At 34.8% G+C, this 18,323-nt stretch overlaps 1 protein-coding gene across 4 annotated transcripts in view; it reads right to left on the reverse strand.

Moving 5' to 3' along the window:
• Positions 1–18,323, reverse strand: part of SCAPER (S-phase cyclin A associated protein in the ER) — a 587,291-nt gene that overhangs the window by 354,475 nt on the left and 214,493 nt on the right. For all 4 annotated transcript variants that reach the window (XM_030930958.1, XM_030930961.1, XM_030930960.1 and 1 more), the window contains 3 exons: positions 17,055–17,136; positions 15,447–15,599; positions 14,379–14,486 (listed from right to left, as the gene is read on the reverse strand). In XM_030930958.1, the coding sequence (XP_030786818.1) occupies positions 14,379–14,486; positions 15,447–15,599; positions 17,055–17,136 (343 nt within the window). The remainder of the gene's footprint in view (positions 1–14,378; positions 14,487–15,446; positions 15,600–17,054; positions 17,137–18,323) is intronic.

The following is an 18,323-nucleotide window of genomic DNA, read 5'->3' on the forward strand; positions in this document are numbered from 1 at the left end:
CAATCAGGTCTGCATAATAACCAACTAACACCATGATAACAGGATCAAATCTGCACATACCAATATTAACTCTGAATGGGATAAATGTCCCAATTAAAAGGCACAGAGTGGCAAGTTAGATAAAAAAGCAAGACCCAATTACATGCTATCTTCAAGAGACCCATCTCATCTGCAATGACACCCATATGCTCAATGTAAAGGGACAGAGAAAAATCTACTGGAGGTGATGGATACCCCAATTACTCTGATTTGGTCATTACACATTGTATGCCTGTATCAAAACATCACATGTACCCCATAATTATATACAACTATTATATACCCATAGTAATTGAAAAATTAAAAATTAAATAAATTTTAAGATATTAAAAATTTTAAAAAAAACTAAGGGAAGACTAAAAATAAAAGGATACTCAAACAGTATTATGACTAAGAAAGGGATATAACTACAAATGAGGTAGAGACTTAAAAGATACAACAACGCTATCAATAACTACATGAAAGTATTTTTAAAACAGTGTAAAAATAAATTCCTAGAAAACTCTTAACTTTGCAGAAGGGACTCAAAGGGAAATAAAATATTTAAATACATTAGTAATTATTAATAATACTAAAGTGTTTAAGAATCTTCCAACCAAGAAAGGACCAAATGAGGTTTACAGGGAATTTCTTTCAAAATTTCAAAGAAAAGACAATCCTGGTATTGTACAAATCTTCCAGAAAATAGAAAAAAAAAGAGTTTCTAACTTATTGAATGAGCATAATCCTGATAACCAAAGATGATGTAAAAAAGAAAAAATCATAAAACTCTATCACTCACAAATGTATATGCAATAGTAGTGAACAAAATATTAGCAAAGAATACACACAAAAGATAATATACCAGTAATGAATTAGGGTTATTCCAGCTTAGCAAAAATAGTTTCATATTAGGAAATAAATATGTCACTATACTAAAAGACTAAACAACAAATAAATAAGCCAATATTTAGAAATTAGAAAAAGAAACTTCCTTAACTGAAAAGACTCATTACTAAACACCTAAAGCAAACATCATTTTAAGTGAGAAAACTTTAGACTCATATTCTTTAAAATCAGATATGAGACAGAATGCCACCACCACATGTGTTCACCATTGTACTACAGATATGACTCAGTGTGATAAAAAAACAAAAGTAAATTTGAGTTATAAACAATGGAAATAAGCGATACAACTTTATTATTTGCAATGTGATTCTTTACATAGAAACCTCAATCTACAGACAAGTTACTGGAAAGAAGAGTTTAACAAGAGGGCTAAATATGAACTTGATACGCAAAATCATTTGCATTTCTACAGAGCAACAAAGTAACAGGTAAAAAATACCAGTAGGGGGAATTATAAAACCTTACTTATTAACAAATATTCTTAAAGGCCTAATTGAAATGTAATGATATGACATTCCCAAATAAGAAGAATATCAGGAAGTGTGAATTATTTCCCAAATGATCTGATTTAAACAATTCTGGACAGTTTTTGATAGAACTTGACAATTCTATAATGTATAAGGATGAGTAAAAGGACAAGAAGCCACAAGAAACATCTTGTCCTCCTGTGTATAAGAACAAGTTTATTAAGTAAGGTAACATGATAATGGAGCAGACAAATAAGCATAGGGAAGCCATAAACAGTTCATGCATGCATGAAATGTAGCATAAAACAGAGGTGACACGTGAGATGGTGAAAGAAGAATCCAATAAAAGGAGCTGTAAAAAATAACTCAAAGTGGATTGAAGATTTAAATGTCAAAAACAAAACTTCAAAACACTTAATGGAAAGAAAATATAGGTGAAACACATCGAAAGAGAGGATTTTTGAAGCAGAACACAAAAAGTACTATCTATAAAAGACAATATGGGTAAATTTGATTGTTGAAATTAATATTTTTTGCTAATAGACATAAGAATATCAAAATCTAAGTTTAAAACTGTTACAGATATCTCCAATATATATATAACTAATAAAAAATTAGTAACAATTTATGAAAAAAGCCTAAAAATAAAAAGCAAAAGTAAACAACCCAATAGAACCCAACAGAAAAGGGGAAGAACAGCCACAGACATTTTTTATTTTTTATTTTTGAGATGGAGTCTCCCACTGTCGCCCAAGCTGAAGTACATTGGCACGATCTTGGCTCACTGCAACCTCCGCCTCCCCGGTTCACGCCATTCTCCTGTCTCAGCCTCCCCAGTAGCGGGGATTACAGGCACCTGCCAACACACCCAGCTAATTTTTCTTTTTTTTTTTTTTTTTGTATTTTTAGTAGAGATGGGGTCTCACCATGTTAGCCAGGATGGAACCACAGACATTTTACAGAACAGGAAATACTTTCCTAAAACATGAAGAAATGCTTTATGTCATTAGTGATCATGTAAATAAAAATCAAGCCTATAATGAAATACCACTGTACACCTACTTGATTGGCAAATGTTAAAAACCCATATAATGCCAAGAGTGTGGAGAATGTAAATCTACATCTTTTATACATCACTGGTAAGTGTGCTAACTGGTGCAACCAATAAGAAAAACAGTATGGGATCGTCTCTAAAATTGAACATTTATATACCATACTACTCAGCATTCCACCCTTAGGTATATACCCAAGGAAAACTCTTATACATGTACAAGTGGTATGCATAGGAATGTTAACACCAACACTACTTACAAACCAAAAACTTAAAAACAACACAAATACCAATCAACAGGATAGTAAATAAATCATGTATAATTACAAAACAGTACAGCAACCAAAACCAACAAACTAAAGCTCTTCATAGTAATTTGGATGAATATAAGCATTATAATATTGAAGGAAAAAGCACAAGTCCATAAAGATTATATACAGTGACGTATTCTTCTTGTAAAGCAATAAACAACCAAAATAAAAGTATACATTTTAGGAACAGACCTACGTGTAACAAAAATCAAAATATAAATTATGAATGGGACAAGTGGGGAGAGGACCTATTAAGCAGCATTAAACAAAACTAGGTTTACAATATTAATACCAGACAAAAATAGTATTCAAGGAAAGAGGCATTAAATAGGAAAGAGGGATGCTTCATACTCTTAAAAGGTAAACTTCACCAGTAAAAGAGATATAAAAAGTTATGACTGTGATGATAAATCTTTGGAATACATAAATAGCAAACACTGATTTTAAAAATACAAGGAGACGTGAAGAAATAACAATAATAGCATATTGGCATTCTTTCCATTTTGAGTAAAGGATTTAAATGAACAAAAACCAAACGGATAAAAAAGTAAGATTTACATGATAATTAAGACATTTGATCTAATAAATGTTATATATACCCAGAGAGAAAAGAGATTATTCTTAAAATTTTACAATATATTAAACTACAAAGAAAAATTAATAAACTCCTCATAGTGGAACCTATATAAACCATAATCTCTGACTAGAATCCAATGCAAGTAAAAATTAAAAATCAAAGAACAGTCCTCATATTGGCAACACATACTCTTTTTTTAATTATTATATTTTAAGTTCGGGGTACATGTGCAGAACATGCAGGCTTGTTACATAGGTATACACATGCCATGGTGCCTTGCTGTACCCATCAACCCATGATCTACATTAAGTATTTCTCCTAATGCTATCCCTCCCCTAATCCCCCCACCCCCCGACAGGTCCCGGTGTGTGATGTTCCCCTTCTTCTATCCACGTGTTCTCACTGTTCAACTCCACTTATGAGTGAGAACATGCGGTGTTTGGTTTTCTGTTCTTGTGTTAGTTTGCTGAGAATGGTTTCCAGCTTCATCCATGTCCCTGCAAAGGACATGAACTCATCCTTTCTTATGGCAGCAAAATATTGCATGGTGTGTATTTGCCACCTTTTCTTTATCCAGTCTATCACTGATGAGCATTTGGGTCAGTTCCAAGTCTTTGCTATTGTGTACAGTGCCGCAATAAACATACATGTACATGTGCCTTTACAGCAGAATGTTTTATAATCCTTTGGGTATATACCCAGTAATGGGACTGCTGGGTCAAATGGTATTCCTAGTTCTAGATCCTTGAGGAATCACCACACTGTCTTCCACAATGGTTGAACTAATTTATACTCCTACCAACAGTGTAAAAGCACTATTTCTCCACATCCTCTCCAACATCTGTTGTTTCCTGACTTGAATGATCGCCATTCTAACTGGCGTGAGATGGTATCTCATCGTGGTTTTGATTTGCATTTCTCTAATGATGAGTGAAGATGAGCTTTTCTTCATATGTTTGTTGGCTGCATAAATGTCTTCTTTTGAGCAGTGTCTGTTCTTGTCCTTCGCCCACTTTTTGATGGGGTTGTTTTCTTTTCGTAAACTTGTTTAAGTTCTTTGTAGGTTCTGGATATTGGCCCTTTGTCAGATGGACAGATTGCAAAAATTTTCTCCCATTCTGTAGGTTGCCTATTCACTCTGATGACAGTTTCTTTTGCTATGCAGAAGCTCTTTAGTTTAATTAGATACCATTTGTCAATTTTGGCTTTTGTTGCCATTGCTTTTGGTGTTTTAGTCATGAAATCTTTGCCTATGCCTATGTCCTAAATGGTATTGCCTAGGTTTTCTTCAAGGATTTTTATGGTTTTAGGTCTTATGTTTAAGTCTTTAATTCATCTTGAGCTAATTTTTGTATAAGGTGTAAGGAAAGGGTCCAGTTTCAGTTTTCTGCACATGGCTAGACAGTTTTCCCAACACCATTTATTAAATAGGTAATTCTTTACCCATTGCTTGTTTTTGTCAGGTTTGTCAAAGATCAGATGGTTGTAGATGTGTGGTGTTATTTCTGAGGCCTCTGTTCTGTTCCATTGATCTATATATGTGTTTTGGTACTGATACCATGCTGTTTTGGTTACTGTAGCCTTAGATGCCTCTTTTTTTTTTTTTTTTCTCAGACGGAGTCTCACTCTGTCACCCAGGCTGGAGTGCAGTGGCAGGATCTCCGCTCACCGCAAGCTCCGCCTCCCAGGTTCACGCCATTCTCCTGCCTCAGACTCCAGAGCAGCTGGGACTACAGGTGCCCGCCACCATGCCCGACTAATTTCTTGTATTTTTAGTAGAGACAGGTTTCACCATGTTACCCAGGATGGTCTCTATCTCCTGACCTCGTGATTCGCCCACCTTGGCCTTTCAAAGTGCTGGGATTACAGGCGTGAGCCACCACGCCCGACCCAAATGCTTCTTTCTTAAAAACGAAAAAAAATGAAATTCAAACTGTCTTCAATCAAAGGAAATATGTGGCAATAAACAACATGTCTTAAAACAAGAACAAATAAAAACAAATTAATCATTCAATTGAGACGGGGTAGAGGGAATGAAACAGAAACAGACTGAAAAAAGATAGAAAGAAGAAAAATTTTAAAAACCATTAGCAAGTTTAAGGCAAAAAGAAAGTGTAAAACATTGAAATCAGAAAATAGAAAACAGATTTTAATGATTTCAAAGAGGCTACTATGTGTATATACTTTTATTAAAATAAATTAGAAAATCTAACCTAAGAAAGTAATCTTCTAAGAAGATATCAATTATTGACTCAAGAAGATCTGGAAAATCTTAAAAGACAATGAAGACACAAGAAACTGATATGGTAGAGAAAAGTCTCCCCCTAAAAATGGCTTCTAAACCTGAGGGCCTAGAAGCAGTGACACCTCAGTTAATAATGAGCACCCCTCATATCTAGGTCTTGTTTTCTAAGTGTTATCCTTGAAAACAAAAAAAACAGAGCTCCTTGGAGAAGTGGCTGATTCCAGGGCTAGAAAAGGAAGAATACCAGATAAGGCTGCTGCTTACAAGATTATAAAATGCCAGTAAAGAAGTGTTCAAAAAAAACTAAACAGAGCAATGTCAAAAAGACACAAAAACTGACTGAACGAGTTCATAATCACCAAAGCTGGAACAGTATTAGCAATAAGATAATGTATACTAGAATATAACTCAAAGTAAAAAAAAAATTATATCTGATATAAAAGATGAATAAATAAATAAGGAATATGGGCAAACCTTCCTTAACAGAAGGATTCCGAAAATTATAGATAGATAGTCCTCCTCTGGAAGCTGAAACCTAATCCCTCCCACAGGTATCCCAATCCCTTGAAACCTGCTTCCAAGGTATGGAAAAGAAAAAACAGTCACTTCACAGTGAAGAAACATTGCAAACACTACTGTGGCAAGAAATAAGTTATAATTGTATGTATCTCTGATATGATGTGCCCAAAGGACATTTCAACTCTATGATATTCCCACCAAAATATATAATCCTGGGTAATCATGAGAAAAAAAAATCTACAAACCTACTTCAGTCATCAGGCAAACCCAAATGAGAGATATTCTGCAAAATGCCTCACCCAGCACTCCTCAAAACTGACAGGGCCATGAAAAACAAGAAATTATAATAGTGATCACCAGGGTCTGGAGGTAGGAGGGAATGGAAAGTTAATGTTTAATGGGCACAGATTTTCAGATGTTCAAGATGAAAAGAGTTCTGTGGATTAACAGTGGTGACGGTAGCATAACAATGTGAATGAACTTAATGACACTAAACTATAATATATACTTAAAAAGGGTTAAGATGGTAACTATCGCTTTGTATTTGACTTTGAAATCAGGGAGTGTAATGCCTCCAGCTTTGTTCTTTCTCAGGATTGCTTTGACTACTCAGGTTTTTTTGTGATTCCATACAAATTTTAGGAGGTTTTTTCTACTTCTATTAAAAATGTCATTGAAATTTTGATGGGGATTACATTGAATCTATACATTGCTTTGGAGTGTATGGACACTTTAACAGTACTAATTCTTCCAATCCATGAACACAGGATATCTTCACTTATTTATATCTTCTTCAATTTCTCTCATCAGTATCTTATAATTTTCAGTGAAAAGACTTTTCACCTCCTTGGTTAAATTTATTCCAAAATATTCTACTTTTTGATGCTATTATGAATGAGATAATTTTATTAATTTCTTTTTCAGAAAGTTCATTGTTAGTATACAGAAACAAAACTAATTGTGGCAATCACTACACAGTGTTTGCATTAATATACAAACCATTATGTTGTACACACTGAATGTATACAATTGAATATACACAATTTTTGTCAACTATACCTTAATAAAGTTGGAAAAATAGTTAAGATGGCACATATTAAGTTATGTGTATTTTACCACAGAAAACAAATTTTTCCCAAAAAACACATACAGGAACATATAATTTTATAGATATATTAAATAAAACCTTTAAGGAAGAGACAATTTCTATTTATGCAACATGTTCCCAGTAATAAAAACACAACAGGAAAATCTAGTCAGTTTATATATGAAGAGATACAATCTTGAGAAAGAAAAATAATAAATAAGATATTTTAAAAACAAATTTAACTATGTACTTTTAAAATCATGACCAAATTAAGTTAAATATTAATATAGACAAGCCATTAAGATATCACATAAACAAACTGAAAAAAGAATTTTGCAATTTTGCCCAAAAAATACTTCTTGCTGTAATTAAAGGAGAAAAGCAATCATAAGATGGAGAAAAAGTTCAACCCAAATTAATAACGATTTATTATTTTTAAGATCTTATAAAATTAGAGATAGAAAGGACCTTCTTTAATATGATAAAACATATTTATAAAAACCTATAAATTGATTAAATTAAAACTGCAAATTAGAAAGTAACAGGGTAAAACAAAGTCTTAATTTCATTCAGTTTAAAATGCCAAGTTACCAAACTAGCTACTAGTGTAACTCTAAGGTCACTTTGCACTCCGAATTTTACACCTTGACTAATACAGCTAAAAATCTGTTAAGAGTCAACTTAATTATTAATTCTTCTCTTTTGAGTTAATTCTAAAACTCTAAAAAGCAAGCTTGTATTCTTTCCTTTATAAAAATTATTTGTGGTCAGGCGTGGTGGTTCATACCTGTAATCCCAGCACTTTGGGAGGCCGAGGCGGGTGGATCACCTGAGGTCGAGTTTGAGACCAGCCTGGCTGACATGGTAAAACCCTACCTCTACTAAAAAAAACACAAAAATTAGCCAGTGTGGTGGCAGGCGCCTGTAGTCCCAGCTACTTGGGAGGCTGAGACAGGAGAATTGCTTGAACCCAGGAGGCAGAGGTTGCAGTGAGCCAAGATCAAGCAACTTCACTCCAGCCTGAGCGATGGAGCAAGACTCCATCTTGAAAAAAGAAAAAAACAAAAAAACAAAAAACTGTTTACTTAAATATTTTTCCTTGACCTAATAAGTGGAATCTAAAAAATTTCCTTCAACTAAATAAAGAAGATCAATAAATCAGCCAGAAATATAAAGCCACATATTCTCTGCATATCACAGTATGAAAACTTAGAATATATAAATTAATAATCAGCTATATGTGTACATTATATACTGAATACATATACATTTACTTACACACACACACACACACACACACACACACCCCTATAAAATTTTTCCTATACTATTAAGGAGAAAAATCAAGTCAATGGAAGCTATGCCTTAAAGGACAGTATGTTTTAAAATCATTCCTCAAATTGTCTTAAACTTACTAAACCTACTGAGGTATTCAATGGGAAAAAAAACTGAAGATTTATTTTAAATTACTTCTAGTTTGCTCATTTGACTTGATTTCGTGTTGAAAGGCAAATAAGATGTTTCATAACGTGATTATAAAATGATAGTGAATACTACTTCTACAAAGGCAAGCAAAGTAAGGAAATAAATGGGTCTATATGGAATTATCTTTTATTTCCCAGACTATCATAATTCTGGGAAACATCTTGCCACTTCTTTTGATCTCACTGCCAGGCACACCCTGGCCGAAACAGTCAGCTTACATTTCATTAAATACAGTGATGTCTTTATGTTTTTGCTAATTTAAAATTTCTTTATTTTCCTAATTTAAAATTTATTTTCTCTTCAATCACCTAGTTGGCATATATTGTCCATGGAAACTAATAATGCTATTTGTAAAGTCACATATGGTTGTAAACATCCAATACATTACAGTTAATTTAAGATCCTTCAGGAAGGTCCTATTCATACCTTTCAGGAGTCAAATGAAAATTATTATTTTTTTCTATAAGTATACAGGGTAACTAAAAGAGTTTGTACAATTTACATGCGTTTGAAGCTAATGGAATCTCACAAACATAGAAATACACTGATTTCAAATGGAAAAAATATCTTTTTAAATTCATTCTACATATACAATTAAATGTACTTCAAGCAACTTCTAGAAAAGATCCTATCAGCTTCTTTAGATAATGTGAAAACAGGACCACAAAGATATCAAGTACTAAAAATAATACTTCATTGATTTAGCAATGCATGTAAAAAGTTAAATTTTAGAATGTATTTAAAACTAGTACCCATTTTTGACCTTTAAAAATCACCTTTTTAATCATTTGAATTCTAAGATGAATGAGAAAAAAAATCAAATATAAACGTCAAACATAGTCTCTTTTGTTAAGTCTCAAGAAATACTAGAAAAACTGCCCAAATTACAATAAAAACACAAAATAATAAAGCTTTCTTCCTCAGCAGTGACCTATTATGTTGAACAGGCTTAAAAATCAAAATGTGTCAAAGATCAAGAGTAAGTTATCTGAGATGTTAAGTTCATAAGGTCAAAGGTACCATTTTATTAGGTCAGAGGTAATATAAATAAAATCTTATATGTCAAAGAAGAAAGGTCACAGAAAAGGTGTATATAATATAAAGACATCATAGATGACAAGTAATAACTTTAAGTAGAACAAGTATGTGTACTATAGATACCCTCTACTGATTAAAAAACTGAACTTCCATGAGAGTAACAGAAAATAGCCTTTTTATATCACATAATTCATATGCTATATTATACATCTGTTTTCAGGAAGAAGAGGCTATAACCAAGAATAACGACATGAATTAAGTAAGAACTTTAAGAAAATTTAATTCATTCAAACTGAAACAGTACACAAAATGAACACACCAATCAAATCTCAAATCATAATGGCTAAACACAAGACTGCTATGGCTACAAAAATCAGATAATATTGCACATTTTTCTTCCAAAGTGTGTTATTCCTATTATTTGCTTCGAATCTTTTCTCATTGAAATAAAAACGTGAAATTTCTATTTCAGTTTACTTAATACCATATTCCAGAAAAAATGATTTTTTGTAAATTAAATAATATTTTTAGCTGTTTTATTAATGGAAATTAATTACAAATAATTTTTTTTTGATAACAAGTCTCACTCTGTCACCCAGGCTGGAGTGCAATGGCATGATCTCGGCTCACTTGCAACCTCCACCTTCTGGGTTCAAGCAATTCTCCTGCCTCAGCCTCCAAAGTAGCTGAGATTACAGGCGCGCATCACCACGCCCAGCTAATTTTTGTATTTTTAGTAGAGACAGCGTTTCACCATGTCAGCCAGGCTGGTCTTGAACTCCTGACCTCAGGTGAGCCACCTGCCTCGGTCTCCCAAAATGCTGGGATTACAGGTATGAGTCACTGCGCCTGGCCGCAAATAATTTTTATAAAGGAAAGAATATCCTTTACAATGGGAATTATTACAAGTAATTGAGGCAATTAAGGATTTTTTTTCAAAGTAGAGTACACAAATACGTGACTATAGTTCTAAACCGAAAACTCAAGTAGAAAATGGGGGTAATCATGAAAGATTTAAGTAATAAAAAACTCCATACTATTCTCTCTTACAATACTTACACAATTTGAGTAAAAGGCAGAAAATTATTTGAGGTAAACTAGATTATTAGTTCCACATTCCATTTCACTTATATTAAAAGTACTCAGAATTTACAAAGGTGAAATTGAGAGGTCTACTCCAATGATACCTTCAAGCCACTCTGCATAAACTTTTCATTTTGATTCAACTCAATGGATATTTATAAATAACCTTAACTATATGTCAAGCATTATATCAAACATGAATATGCAGGGTTCAAACACTGGAGACTTTTAATTCTAGCTACCGTGAACTGGCTTGTACTGGACTAATCTAATGCCAAAAGTTGCACAAAATACACAAAGCGACTATTTGAAAGGAACAAAAGCCAACACAGGACTTGAAAGACTATGATGCCTAAAAAAAGGCAAGCACATAAAATGTAGCTGTACATTCATTCTGGATACTTCCTTCAGGGTTTATGCCAATTTCTGGCATGGGAGCATAGTGCAAGCAGAGTAGCAGTCTTAGTGAGCTGAGGAGACAGAATTTGGAGTTTAGAGTCATCAAAGTGGTTAAAACTTGAGGGGCAAAATTCTTCCAAGTTAAAAAATTCACAAAAAAAGTGAGCTCAGACTGGGCTATCTTTTTTGGTTCTATATGAATTTTAGAATAGTTTTTTCTAATTCTGTGAAGAATGTCATTGGTAGTTTGATAGGAATAGCACTGAATCTGCAAATTGCTTTGGGCCGTATGCCCATGTTAACAATACTGACTCTTCCTATCCATGAGCATGGAACATTTTTGCATTTGTTTGCGTTATCGTTGATATTTTTGAGCAATATTTTGTAATTCTCATCTGTAGAGATCTTTCACCTCCTTGTTTAGCTGTATTCCCAGGCTTTTTAAATTCTTTCTGTAGCTAATTTGAATGAGACTGAGTTCTTGATTTGGCTCTCAGCTTTGATGCTGTTGCTGTGTAGAAACGCTACTGATGTTTGTACATTCGTTTTGTGTCCTGAAACCTCACTGAAGTTGTTTATCAGATCTAGGAGCTTTTGGGCAGACCCTTTGAGGTTTTCCAGGTATAGAACTGTATAATCTGCAAAGGGAAAGAGTTTCACTTTTTTCAAGCTATTTGGATGCCTCTGATTCTTTCTCTTGCCTGATTGCTCTGGCTAGGCCTTACAGTACTATATTGAATAGGAGTAGTGAGAGTCGAAATCCTTGTCTCATTCCAGTTCTCAAGGGGAATGTTTCTAGTTTTTGCCCCTCCAGTAGGACGATGGCTGTGGGTTTGTCATAGATGGCTCTTATTATTTTGAGCTATGTTCCTTCAATTCCTAGTTTGTTGAGGGTTTTTAACATGAAAGGATGTTCCTTTCATCTTTGAAATTGTTGTCCTTTGGATGAGGCTTTTTGTTTTTATATTCTTTGATGCCCTTGAGGGTTTGACTGTAGTATACACTGCGTTCAGTGAACTGGCTTTGTTTCTGGATGATTTCAGCAGTGCTGGACTGCATGCCCCAGGGGAATGAGACCAGGCCCACGGTTTGGAACCTCAAGGTTAAGCACTTGCTGCACTAGAGTGGCTAAGGTGTTCCCTGTCCGCTGGCAACAATACTTCAATGGCAGGTGCTGGCAAAATCACTTCATCAGCACAGTGGTATCAGGTCCAAGTGCACAGGCTAGCAGTCACAGGTTCCGCATGCATGTAATTGCAGTTGGTAGAGTGTGAACACATATTCGCACACTGGTGATGGCAGTGCAGTGGCAACAGAGTCCACACTTGCACCGGCACCTGTAGCAGCGTGGTGGCAAAGTCCATGCAGCTGCCAGAAAGTGGTGGGGAGAGGCTATGGGCAGTTGCGCGCCAGCAGGGGCCCATCTGCAGAAGCTCTCTGATGGTTAGGCAGGGTCTCCTGGGATAGGAGCTATGGTGGCAGCCACCTAGAAGCACCTCGTTTGGGCATTCAAGTCTGCACTGCAAGAAGGCATGACCAGGCAGGGACCCTGGGAGATGTCATCAGACCAAGGTGCTCAGATCACACCGGCCCTGTTCCACTGTCAAGACAGCACTGCTGTGTGCAGGTCTGACAGACAACAATGACCAAAGCCACCTAGGGGAACACAGTGAGACTTGGGGGTTGAGCATCTCTGGCTGCCCTCCACAGCAGCTGTTCCTGTGTCAAACTCTCTGGGCTCTTCGCAAGCTGGACTCCAGTCCCTGCCACCTCTCCAAGCAATTCTCCCTGTCAGCTCAAATGTCCATGGGAGTCATGGGGTCTCCTGCAGCTAGGATTCCAGAGGTCTGTGATGAGAGTGGGTCACTCCTTGCTTAGTTAGCCACCTCTTCCTCAGAAGAGAGTCCTGGTGCTCTGCAAAGCCAGGCGGCGTTCCCCACTTTCTCCTGCAGCTTCAGCTCAGGGTGGGCCTTCCCTCCCTCTAATCTCAATGCCTTCCTTAGAAGATCTGCTCGGAGTGTGCTAGCCTTCTTGATGGTCTGGTCTCTGGGTGGGAGAGATGCTCTTCCTGGCTGCATCTAGTCAGCCAACCTGGCTCTTCCTGTTTTCCCTTATTTTAGCAAGTCAGTAAGCCAAATACTATTCAACTACAGATGTGTTCCTGATGGTACATAGGAAGGCACTGACATAAAGCTAAGAAAAATAACTACAGCTTCACATAGACAACAGGGATAAATTTCACAGGCTTAAGTATGAATGTATGAAGTCAGGCACAAAAGAATACATACTGCATGATACCATTTATATGAAATTCAAGGATAGGCAAGAGTAAATCATGATGCAAAAATTCATAGTAGTTAACTTTTGGGGACACAACTAGGAGGGGGCATAAGAGGAACCCAAAGGGTACAACAAATGGTCTATATTATGATCTGGGTGGTTTTATATCAGTTTATACATATGTAAAAATTCATTAGCTATACACTTGAGATTTGTGCTCTTGACTAATGAATGCCATACCTAAAAAAAAAAAAGTTAAATATACACATGCACCTACATAAAGGGACCTGCCCTCAAAGAACCCACAAAAACTTTTCCTGGACGGCTTAAGAGTTGCTTAACAAATATGAATTTCTCATTCTTGAGTAGTTTTAAAAATTTACTATAATAAATAGGACAGCAAATTCACAGATTATCTAGCTATGTCATCCAAGTTTCAAAAAGAGTTAAATGAAAAATATTCATATATATATTTATACAAATCTAAATTCCATGTTGACAATAATTATGTGTGAAGAAATAATGAATTTCCAAAAGCTTCTAAATGGTATACTGATCCAAAATTATCCTCTTAAGTGAAATTTATGTGGTTAACTGTTTTCCAAGAAATGTGGCACGTCACTGAGTAATTATTTTCCTGCATTATTAAAATATCAATATACCATAACCTTTCCTTATACTGAAATTATGTAAATAACAGCATTAAATTCTTGTTTCTATCCTTCTTGTTAAATTAATATATACACTAAAATAATGACACATTTGTACACTATATTGTAGTAGCTATTAAGTGCTAAATTTAGTTTTAAATAATCATAGAAATAAATATAAACATGGAATTCTTTATAATAAAACAGCACATATTGGGTACTCAATAAACAACTGCAAATGAACAAAAATAAAGTTTACCACTTCTTCATCTGAAAGTTCACGACCCTGGATGCTGCTATTCTCTCTCACAGCTTGCTGGTGTTTTCTCCCTTTAACATGGCTGAAAAGATACACCTCTGAAGAGATCTAAAAGCATAAAATCAAAGCAATGTAATCAATATAACATTATATGAATTTTAAACACTACACATTCAGTCCAGTATATGATATGTGAGTTGAGATCCACCTAGTGTTTACATATTAGTCTTAAAAATAGTTTCCTCAAACATAATTCTGAGAATCCTCTAGAAGACAAATGGTTAAAAAAAAGACTCAGGAGGCTGAGGCAGGAGAATTGCTGGAACCCGGGAGGCGGAGGTTGCAGTGAGCCAAGATCGCGCCACTGCAATCCAGCCTGGGTGACAAAGCGATACTTGTCTCAAAAAAAAAAAAAAAAAGACATGCTATAGTCAGCCTAAGAGGAAATTATTTCCTCTAGGTTTGAAGATTCAAGTCTCAGCAGTGAAAATGTTGTTTTCTTTTTTTAGACCTAGTACCCCAAAAATACTGACTTGGGCTATCACATTAAGCAGGTAATCATCCATTTTAATAGTAACTATATTCTTTAGCACTTTTACTGCTATTCTGAAATGCTGATGTTTCATTCAGAATCATGAAAGAAATCCAGGTCACTCAGCAGATGCCTTAGCATGAGTTTTATTTTATTTTTTGAAACAGAGTCTTGCTTTGTCACCCAGGCTGAAGTGCAGTGGCACAATCTTGGCTCACTGCAACCTCTGCCTCCTGGGTTCAAAGGATTCTCATGCCTCAGCCTCCTGAGTATCTGGGATCATAGACATGCACCACCATGCCCAGCTAATTTTCAGTAGAGACAGGGTTTCACCATGTTGGCAAGGCTGGTTTTGAACTCCTGGCCTCAAATGATCCGCCCACCTTGGACTCCTAAAGTGCTGAAATTACAGACGTGAGATGCCACATCTCTCCTGCCTTAGCATAAGTTTTAAAAGACTGGAAGAATATATTTCCATGGTTTCATAAACTTTAGAAGTAAACTGTATCATTATAATATTGATAATAACAACCTACCAGCACATTGCAGAGAGAACACTGCTTCTTTCTTTCATAAGGGGTCAGTTTGGGGGCATAATCAGTATTTGCATGTCGCCCACTGCTTAGCTCAGCAGCTTTTTCTTTTCTTTGTTCAATCTGTTCCATGTGCCTTCGAATACTTTCATCATGCTGTAGATGAAGTCAAAGTGCAAGAATTTCAAAAATTATTCAAATTATGGTGAGAACTCAGAAAAATAATATTTCCATTAAAACTTCAAAAATTATAGGAGAATGTCGTTTGTATGGCAACTTACACACTGAAGACAAAGCTTTACACAAAGCCCTTTAATATCACCTACATGAACAGTAATGTTTATTAAAGTGTGCTGCAGGATAGATATTAATAGGTGTTTTACAGAACAGCTTCCATGGTCAAATAAATTTGGAAAACAGTAAACTAAAGCTAAACAGGTTTTTAATGTAGAACTTTACAGAACCTCCAGTACATCACTGTGATCTATGACTCAATACACCTAGCTTTTAGTAGGCATCAACTTACAAATTATTTGCCAATAACATATTTTTGAGAACCACTTCCTGGAACCCACCATGGGAAATGTTAACCTATAGGTAAAGCACATGCTTATCCATACAGCAAGCAAGGCCCATCATGACTAATCCTATAACCTACTCCATTTTTATACCTCCAGTGACAATCCTGGGGGAAAAACACTATTTCAGACCTTTGTACTTACACTCATCTATTTCATATGGCTAGGATGGCATCCCACCTACCTATCTATTTTACTCATCCTCCTTTCAAGATCCAGCTCAGGAAGTGTTCTTTAAAATCACTTCCCTGACCTCTGACACTCCTCATGTTAGACTAAGTGTCCTCTTCTGTGCTTCCACAGCATTTCATGTATGCCTCTCTCTATGTGGAGGTTATGCACTTAGCACCTGAATTTAAAGTAAATGAAGAGTTTCTTAAAAATCAGAACCATGCCTTATCTCTGCATTCCCCTGCCTACAACAAGGCTCAATAAATACCTGCTACAATAAATTTAAATGAATGATAAATTTCCAGGACTATACAAATAGTAAAATATGGTCTTCTAACTTAAGGGTTTTACTATCCCTGTGAGGAGCCAGCATGTAAATAACCGTGACATAATATGAAACATTCATACTGTTAGAGACTGCCTACAGGTTGTAGTGATGCTAAAAATTTTCTAGAAACTATCAGTTTATCATAATCTCCCAAGCTACAATTATGCAATTCATAAGCACTGAACTCAAGTGAAGCAAATCATAAGAAACATCTTTTAATTTACTTTTGAGTGATTAAAACCTATGAATATAAGAAGCCTACCAGTAATGCCTTCAAGTCATTAACAAATTGCTTAGTAAAAACAGGAAATGTTAAATAAACTTCCTTAAATTTTTTTCCTCAATGGCTCTACCATATCAAAGTAAACTTAGTTTCCAGATACTGAGTTAGAAATGATCATAGCGAAATCATATAAGCTTTGCTGTGCAAAGATTTAGAATACAAATTAATTCAATTTTTGCTCTACAAAATGTTGATCTCATGCTACACTGCAAGCTCTAAAATTTCAATTTAAAAATATGTAATATCCTTACCTTGAGCTGAATTTTTTTCTGTAACTCTTCCATAGCTTCTTGTTGAGCAGCTGTGAGTGCTGCCAATCGTTCTTCCCTGTCTCTGTAAGAAGATAGTAAAAATTATAAACTCAACTGCTTAAAGTAACAAATCTCATGAGGCTCAAAAATACAATTAGGATACATAGGCTTATATAGTCTAAAGGGCTATTTTTTTTTTTAAATATTCTTCTTAGAGTCCCTACTAAATCCCAGGTATATTGCTAATTAAATGTTTGGGAAACAATAGAGATTATCAGTTATGAAATGGATTTCTGGACCCAGGCATGGGTTTAAATATTAGCTCAAAGACTGTCATTTAAATATGGCATGTTGAAAACTATATTTGTCTCTATTCCCTTCCAAAAACACAATTAAACCACAAAAAAGAACAGAAAAGGCATAAACTCACAAAAACAAAGTAGAAGAGGAAATAATCACAAAAAATGGACATCAATATTTTAAAAGCTGAGAAGCACTCCTGAGAAAGCTGAAATCTAAGCTTTCAGAGGGAAACTAATAAGCAAGGTGACTCTACTAGCAAAATTCCATTAAGAGTTCAGAAATTGAAAAAACTATTCACTTATGAAGGAAGGGATAAAGGTTGAGGATAAAAAATAAGCAGACTCAGAAAGCCTTAAAATACAGCAGGTCTCCAAATCTCCCCACGCCAGCAGAAGATGAAGAGATTACTCCCTAGAGGGGCTGAACAAAAGGACCTGTATTCAGGACAGAAGGCAAATTGAAGGTGAGATAATATACTGAAAACAGGAAGTTTAAGTGAAAATCTACATACTGAAATGGTGAGACAAGTAGCATCCTTCTATTTTTAATTCATACAGTATGCATAGCCAGCTTTCCTCACCACTCCCCTCATGTATCCCAGAATTTAAAGTATAATAAATTAAAATAAATAAGTAAAAAGAAACAGTTAACACATAAACACACAATGTATAAATAGATTTTCTCTTTTATTATCTTAGTTCTTTTAAAAATATAGAACTGTATAAAGAAATAATTATAAGATTAATGCTTCATTTATGACATTTATATGTAAGATATGTGAAAACAGTAACACAAGGGGAAGAATGAAAGAGGAGGCCAGAACTTTGGTACAAAGTTGTTCTATTTTAACAAAATTAATTTAGTTTAATCCTAAAGTAGAATATAAGTCAAGATGAATACTATAATCCAAAAAGCAACTATTAAAGTAACTAAAATAATATAATTTTTAAATAATGAAGAAAATAA

This window comes from Rhinopithecus roxellana, chromosome 5 (assembly GCF_007565055.1).
Source record: "Rhinopithecus roxellana isolate Shanxi Qingling chromosome 5, ASM756505v1, whole genome shotgun sequence".
Lineage (NCBI taxonomy): Eukaryota > Metazoa > Chordata > Mammalia > Primates > Cercopithecidae > Rhinopithecus > Rhinopithecus roxellana.